Here is a 7,859-nt window from a genome sequence, read left to right as displayed (position 1 = left end):
ATGGCACTGGGTGGGCCTTGCAGAATCATGGGATTGCTTCCTGGTCAGCATACAAAGTGACCTTGGCTCCTTTGATAATCCCTAGACCTTCCTGAAAAGCATCCAGGTATTTAATTAGGACTTCACTCAGGTAGCCATTTTCTAGTCGAAGAATGTTGAAGCAATCTTTCTCAATCAATTCAACCCCATCAGGCTGGGCCTGAGCCTTTTACTACAATCAGTGGGAACTGAACCAGCTGCTTCTCATAGGAGACCGGAACCAAAGTTATACCCTTAATCTGTAAAGGTTCCCTGGTATAGGCTCTCAGTCTAGGCAATGTCCTACGCAAACTTAAGAGTTGAAATCCTGAGCAAATTTTGTTAAATACTGGTTCTGCAATCACTGATACAGCCGCACTGGTATCAACCTCCATTAGAACCGGGTGACCATTTAAACTGAAGTTTATTTTGATTGGTTCTGATTTGGATGTTGCTAAGCAATGTAACTGTTCCAGACCAGCTGTAGGTGGACTTTCCAGGATGTGCACTCTCCTGGATAATGGCCCATGAGTTCTTTCACTCAATTCAGGCCTAGTGGGATTCCTTTGCTGTCTCGAGTCCACACACTGGCAGCAACTACAATGTCTTACCAGCCCGGCCCCTAAACAAAGTGCTAACTTTGTGGCCGAGCCTTGGCTTTGTTTTGGGGTTTTGCTGGGGGCTGATCTACAGTCCCTCTGCTCAGGATATGTCCTGAGTGAGGCTATGCAATTGTCTTCACTCAAGTGGTGTTCCTCAAGCTCAGTCAGACTGGTGAGATGTCAACTTCCATCAGAATACCCTGCAACTCACACTTCACCTGCTGCATTTTCCAAATGCAGTTGTAGTGCCTGTTTGAAGTCCAGTTGAGCTTCAGCTAATAGATGCTTTTGCATGGTTACATCATTAATCCCACATTCCACATGGTCTCTCAGCATCTCATTCAGGAATTGGCAAAAATTGCCAAAAATCCCAATACAGATTCCCCTGGTTCTCAAACTGCCGAGTAAAACTGCCAGTGTCTCAGAATTAGAGGAGATTTGGGGTCTTAATATTCATTATATAAATCCATCAACTCTTGAAAGGTTTTAGTATCTGGTGCCTCAGCAAACTCTTAATAACTGAAAAGGTGCAGGTCCACAAGCTTTCAGGAGAATTACTCATTACTTTTCATCTGCCCCAACATAATTTGCCTGGAAAAAAATTATACACATTCTTTCCACATACCGGGCCCAGTCTTTGACAGCAGGATCGAATGAGTCAAGCTTCCCAAATAATGGCATAATGTTAGAAATGCTTACCCCCAACTCCAAGACAACTGTTGCGAATGAATTTCTTCAAGAGAGTATTTGTTTCTCTCGTCGCTACTGAAAAAGCTCCACAGAGGCCGGTTTCCTGTCACCAAGTCCCCCTTTAATTACACATATACAGACTTTGACACTGATCCAGCTCCCTCAGAGCCAGCTTTCAGAGTGAACACTCTGACACTCCTGTTTATATCTGTCAGCCAGGGCTCCCTGAGTGGACCAGTTTAACAGCTCCAGTCAGGGAACTCATATCCTATGAAGTCCACCCGGCTGACCTCATTACAATCACACAACTGGCAACCTACAAAGACCTGTTATGATGGTGAAATCACATTTTCTTAAATTAATAGGAATGTCCACCAAATCAAGGCGATTCCTACTGCAGGCCATATTTAATCTACCCTGGATTGATGAAACACTCTACAAACTTTCTGAAGACGGGTCACTGAACCTGAAGCGTTACCTCTGATGCTGCCAAACCTGCTGAGATTTTCCAGCAATTTCTGCTTTTGGTTCGACAAACCTTGTCTCCTCTGCCATGAAAGTAAATTAATTCAAATGCAAGACCAACCATTTTAAGTGACACCATATTATACATTTCACGCCTTTCTTTTTAATGACATTTAATTGGTCCAATCTGCTCAGGAATCATCATATCGCTCACAAAATTTGATCATCCCCATTTGCTCCTATTATCAATCCCATTCTCACGTGCATCTGCATTCAGCTGTACTCAAAAGGTATTTATTAACAGCACAGTGTTAACTGATTTGGCAATTCTTCAGTGAGTTTAGGATTCTGCAGGCCCAGTTTATTTGAACGATTTTTTATTTGCCAATTGCTGAATCAAGTCAGATTTTATATCAAGGTGTGTTCCTTTTAAATTTGGTAACTAGTGATGATACTGTCATTTGATACCTTGAATATTTTAAAACGTGCTGTGTATTTCTTTCAAAAATTTATTTAATATAGTCGTGAGAATCTTATTTTTAAATTGGAAAACATTACCACATGCATTGGTTTGGTATCCCCTTTGTGTAATGTGAAAGTTTTAGCAATCGAGAGCCTTGTAACAATTTAACAACGTCAAATCCATTCCCGACTAGCAACAAACCGTTTTGTTCTATTCTTCTGTTATTGGGCTTTGCTGATGAGGCTATCATTTCTTGCCCATTCCTAAACGCCCTTGAAAAGGGCAACTGTTGTTGAATACACAGTACAGACAGGTTTTAAACCAATCCAAGGCTGCAGTGTTTGGTCTCAAAAACAGCAGTCGCAAAGATTGGATCCACATGTTGTTGACACATCACCCTTTCACTTGTACGCTGGGTTCAACTCCAGCCAAGATAGATGAGTTAAAATGCTCCTCTCATTAGGGGGCCTAGATGAAATAAAGTTGGATGGTCGTGAGCCTGTTCCTTGCAGACATGGCTACACAGTGTAAATGGAGTACTAATTGCCATCAAATTGACAATGTTACTTGGAGGGGTCAGAAAGGTAGTTGTTGTAGGAAGATGAAACATTGCACTGGTGTCCCAGAAAGTGCTTGACTCAAGATTCGGGTTAATGCACATAGCTTTACTTTACAGGAAGCTTTACTCTGCATCACGCCACGTTATATCTAAGCATCCTTGATTATGGAAACTGTTGCCTAAAGTGGAAAATTGTTCCATTTTCAATCACTGACAATCTTCGCCCTGATGTAGAGCAAACATTACCACAAAAGGATGGGGGAAACGAAGAACCACATTGCCTTGATTTATATTTTAAATTTCAAGTGATGTCAGTTTTATGGGAGATCACAAAACCAATCAGGTGGAACAAAGTAAAACAGGACTATAGAGTAGATAAGGGCAGAGAAGCCATTGTGCTCTGTGAATTTATGAATCAAACAAAACAAAGACAAAAAGGATGTTTGGGAGGACAAAGTTCAATTGTTGACCCTGAAAAGACATTGCGAGTCCAGGACAGGTTGAAGGTTATAGGAAGGAAGAAGCAAAGAGGCTTATGCGTCTATCACAGACACATCTGTTAGTTTTTAAAAACAGTAATCTTTCTAAGTTAATACAAAACACAATCACCACAGTAAAATGTTAAAAGCACAGTAACATTGTTAGGAAAAGAGAAAGCGCAGGCGAAGGAAAAATGAAAATCAACCACTGTCCAAATATGTGAGATGTTGCAGGCACCGAATATTTTATCCAAATAAATAGGTTATGTCATTAAGCATAATTAATCTCACATCTCTTTGGGATTTATACATTAAATCTGTTGTTTCATAAAGGATGCCAGGAACAGTGACAATCAAGCTGTTCAGTTCTCACTTTTATTTCTACACTCATCTCTACTCACAGCATTTTTAACCCTCTTGTTTCAATGAAAAAGGGCAGCAAGCTGTTAAAATCTTTAAATAAGTGAATGGGACAAATTTGTAAACAACTATTTTTTGCACGTAACTGCGTGTAATTCAGATGGTTGTGTTTCATGTAGAAAACAATGGGAATAAGAATCAGAGTCTTTAATTCTAATGTAAGTACTTGAGTTGTTCATTTAAGTGAGTGACCATATACTTCTATTTGCAGTTGGAGCCTCAAAAGTGTCATATTTTGTCACATTTGGGATACTTTGAATGGGCTAACTGAATCCCCAAAGAGAATATGGCTTACGCCAAGATAATCAAATCACAGGGAGCTATTAAAGGGATATCTTCACAATCAAAAAATGTTTCTTGAAGCATTTCTTTTTCATTTTCTTTTCAAACACCTGTTTCGATTCTCTAAACCAGTATAAATTTTTGTGCAATGTCACTGGCAAAAATAACATTCAGTTCCTTTTTCATTTGGGTGGATAAGATACCATCCAAAGCACACTGACTGTTCATTTCCAATTGCAGATGAGAAAATATGCCTCACAAGGCTTTGCCCAACAATGTTCTGAGGGACCCAACCCTGGCTGCCACCGGTCCCATTCAATATTCATTTGTTGGATGCCAACAATCCAGTTCAGAAGCAATAGCTATTCAGAAGGTTGCCAGTGACATTTTTCCAGTACCAATCAACAGAAAATAACAGCCATTCATAAAAGAGGAAACATTGCTTTATTATTTAGCAATATTTCCACATGCTTTTAGGCTGTGACTAGTTTTTGACAGTACACAAGGGAAAAGCATGTGGAAAGCTGTTTAAAAGATTTTGTTAAAAGACTGATCAGCTACAGCCTTGCACTGGTGCCAGTCTCTCTCGTTGTAGCGCTGGAGAAATCCCACTGTGCGGGGTGACATATTTTGATGAGGGCCTGAATCTCATCAGTTTGCTGGAGAGTGTCAGGGGAAATCCAAAGCTTTGTGATATGCATTACCACAGAAGGTACAGAATGTATGAAGTTGAATGCTGTGCACCCGTTCATTTGCAGATACTTCAAGTTACAAATACCAACAGATCTGAGGTGCACTTAGAATTTAAATGTAACAAACAGCATTTCATACCTATAAATTGCATAAGCAGCAAGTAACATCTGTAAAAGCAGTAGTGCTGAGTTGCCTGGGTTTTGAGGAATAGACCACTAGAGCTCAGGAGTTGAATATGACCCAGAGCTTTGAACACACCTGGGCCTTGCCAGTTAACAAAACTTACCAGTCATAGTCTAAAGCAAATGAAACCTAAAAAAAACACAAAATCATTTCACCGTAAGGTGACTGCCAACTGAAGTGCAGCTGCCCAAGCCAGCAGCTTGGGATCACATCAACTGCTTATGACGTCTGCCAGTTTACAAACTCAGTATAGTCCCGTGGTAACTGAACAACATCAGGTTTATGAGGATTGTCCAGCATCTGCAGTTCCTACTATCTCTGATTCAACATTAGGTTTATGTTGGGTAGCAAGACTTTCAAGATGGTGGATCCACAAGTGATTTACGAAATAGGATACTGTGGTAATGAAACATTAAACTGGAAGTCAAGATACTTCTTCATGGGCTTTCATTAGACCAGAGTAATAAGTAAACAGCACTAAGTTTTTCTAGGAGTGGAGCCGAGGCAGGAGTGCACCCTGGATTGATAGGTGTTGGCCATGGGTTCATGCAAGATTTCCTCAGTGCAATGCACACTTTTAACACAAAATTACGCTGAACATACTTTTTGTTTACAATTGCCCAATAATTATTTACAATGGGCACCCACATATAGACATAATACATGCACACACACGATCCTGGGCTTTTTAAACAAAGGCATAGAGTACAAAACAAGGGAATTAAGTTTTAAACCTGCATAAATCACTTCAGTTAAAATACAGTGTTCAATTTCAGGAAACGTCACTTTCAGAAGATGAGATGTAGAATTTTCTGTCAGAATTGAGGAAATTCAGTTATGTGGGGATCCGTAACCAAGGGAGATAGCGTTAAAATAATTAGCAAATTTTAAAAAAGCCAAAGGGAAAGGTGAGATTTCTTTGGACGCCAAAAGTTAACTAGAATGCATTGCCTAAAAGCAGTGGAAAGCAGCAACTTTTTAAAACAAATTGGGTATATATTTATAAAGGGGGGCTTTGCAGCAGTATGGGGGGGGGGGAGGGGAGGAACAGTAGAGAGAGGGGGTCTAATTGGAAACTTTTTCAGAGATTCGCAAAGGCAAGGTAAGTGGAGTTGGGTATATATTTAAAAAGCGGGGCTTTGCAGCATTATGGGGAAGGGGAGAAACAGTAGAGAGGGGGTCTAATTGGAAACTCTTTCACAGATTCGCAAAGGCAAGTGGATGGTCTCTGTCTGTGCGCGTTAATTCTCATGATAAAGTAAACACATACTATACATCCACGGCCTTCTCAACCGCACGGCCTTTCGTCCCTTTGAACTCAGTTTGGAACCGTGCCCTTGCTTTTTGGGCAAGGCTGGAACATCACTGTATCCCCGCGATTGAGGGGACAGAAGGGGAAGAACACTGGGAAGGAAGACAGACAAAATGTTGCAAATCCAGTGCCATTTCCTCCACCCCAAAGCCCCTCCACCGAGAACAACAGCCCCCGAAGTGCAGCCCCTCCAGTAAAACCTAATCGAAAGTTTACAGCATGAGCGCCTGGGGTTGGGGGTTTAGTTATTAACTGTCGCTAATCACGGGGCTTTTTTCCTCCCGGAGTGAAATGACTGTGAGCAACTTACCTGGCCATTCTTGCAAAGGTCAGCCCACATGCTGGTGCCGTCCCCTCCTCTCATCAGGACATGGTAAGTGAAGAAGTAGATACCGGGCACGGTGCAGGTGAATTTGCCCGTAGAAGCCTCGTAGTGGTTCCCAACGTTAGTCACAACATCGTCAAACTTAAGAACCTCGTAGCCCTCGTGGGGTTTCTTAAGGCCGGCGTAGAAAGCGATCTTAGGGCTATGGAAGGCTGTGCTGAATGTTCCTGGTCCTGAACCCGGTGGCCCAGGAGGACCCGGTTTGCCCAGATCCCCCCATTCGCCGGGTGGACCTCTCGGCCCTGGGGGTCCAGGTTCTCCCGGAGGACCCCTGGGTCCCGGTTTACCTCGGCGACCCTGGTCGCCTTTACCCCCGTGGATGAAAGGTGGAGGGGACATCACCGCCAAATCCTGGATGGCTTCTGCCGCTGTGGAGCTAGGCTTTGGGCTGTAAGGGTCACAGACCATCCTGCAGCTGCCCAGCATCTCGTAGTGAGCAGACGCCTTGGAGCTTTGGACCAGCAAAGGGATGGCGATGAGCAGAACCAACACCATGGCCACCCCAATGGCCGCTCCAATCACTCGCTTCTTCCGGCTGATCCTGGACGCAGCCAGCGTCAAAAAGTCGTCTTCACTTTTGGAAGTAATGGTGAACAATTTCTCAGAGACCACCCGCACCGGAGGGTGGAATGGAATGGGGGTGTTGGTAGGGGGGAGAGAGAGAGAAAAAAAATCTTTTTATCTATCGAGAGAGACTGGGGGTTTCTGCAAAACAAAAAGAGAACAAGGGGTTTGCTAGAGAAAGTTTTGCTCTAGTAGGCTCCTTTGCTGCTAGATCCAAATGCCCAGGAAAGCAGAGCGAAGTGTCTGCTCCGAGAAGCTGCTGGAGAAGCTCTGACGAGGGAAAAGGGGATTTTGTGGACAATCTGAGCGACCCCTGCCTTCAGATCGCGTGAAATCACATCTTCCTGACGCCAACCGCCCTCAGGCTGGGATTGCTTTGCACAAGTCTGCGTTTCAAGTCGATGTAAAGGTCTTCACAGATTCAAACGGACCAAAGCAGCGGGGCAACCGTCGCAGCGCTAAAGTTGGCGACAAAATTGCAGCACTCCAAAGTGATGTAACCATTTGCATTTAAATAAACCTTGCGATAACTCATACTTAGCGGACTTGTAATTTTTAAAGGACCATTTATTCTGGCTAGCGGGCAGATCGCTCTTTAAGCACAGACCGCATTCTGTAGGAACTACAGAAACTGGTTCAGAGCAATTTCATCACACGCACACACACACAACCCATGGCAAACAATAAATAATTGCTATTAGGTTTCTTACAACTTCTGATTTCAGCGCGATCTCTGAATTCATT

The 7,859-nt window shown here is 42.9% G+C and overlaps 1 protein-coding gene across 1 annotated transcript; it reads right to left on the bottom strand.

The window, feature by feature from the left end:
• Window positions 1-6,476: 6,476 nt before the first annotated feature.
• LOC109923207 (complement C1q-like protein 2) lies at window positions 6,477-7,061 on the bottom strand (the record flags this gene model as incomplete). The annotated part of the gene is made up of 1 exon (XM_048594484.1): window positions 6,477-7,061. A coding segment is annotated over exon 1 (570 nt), but the record flags the coding sequence as incomplete, so codon positions are not given.
• Window positions 7,062-7,859: the final 798 nt, after the last annotated feature.

Source organism: Rhincodon typus, unplaced genomic scaffold, assembly GCF_021869965.1.
Source record: "Rhincodon typus isolate 14 unplaced genomic scaffold, sRhiTyp1.1 hic_rhity00009945, whole genome shotgun sequence".
Classification (NCBI taxonomy): Eukaryota; Metazoa; Chordata; class Chondrichthyes; order Orectolobiformes; family Rhincodontidae; genus Rhincodon; species Rhincodon typus.
This window is presented reverse-complemented; position numbering and strand designations above follow the sequence as displayed.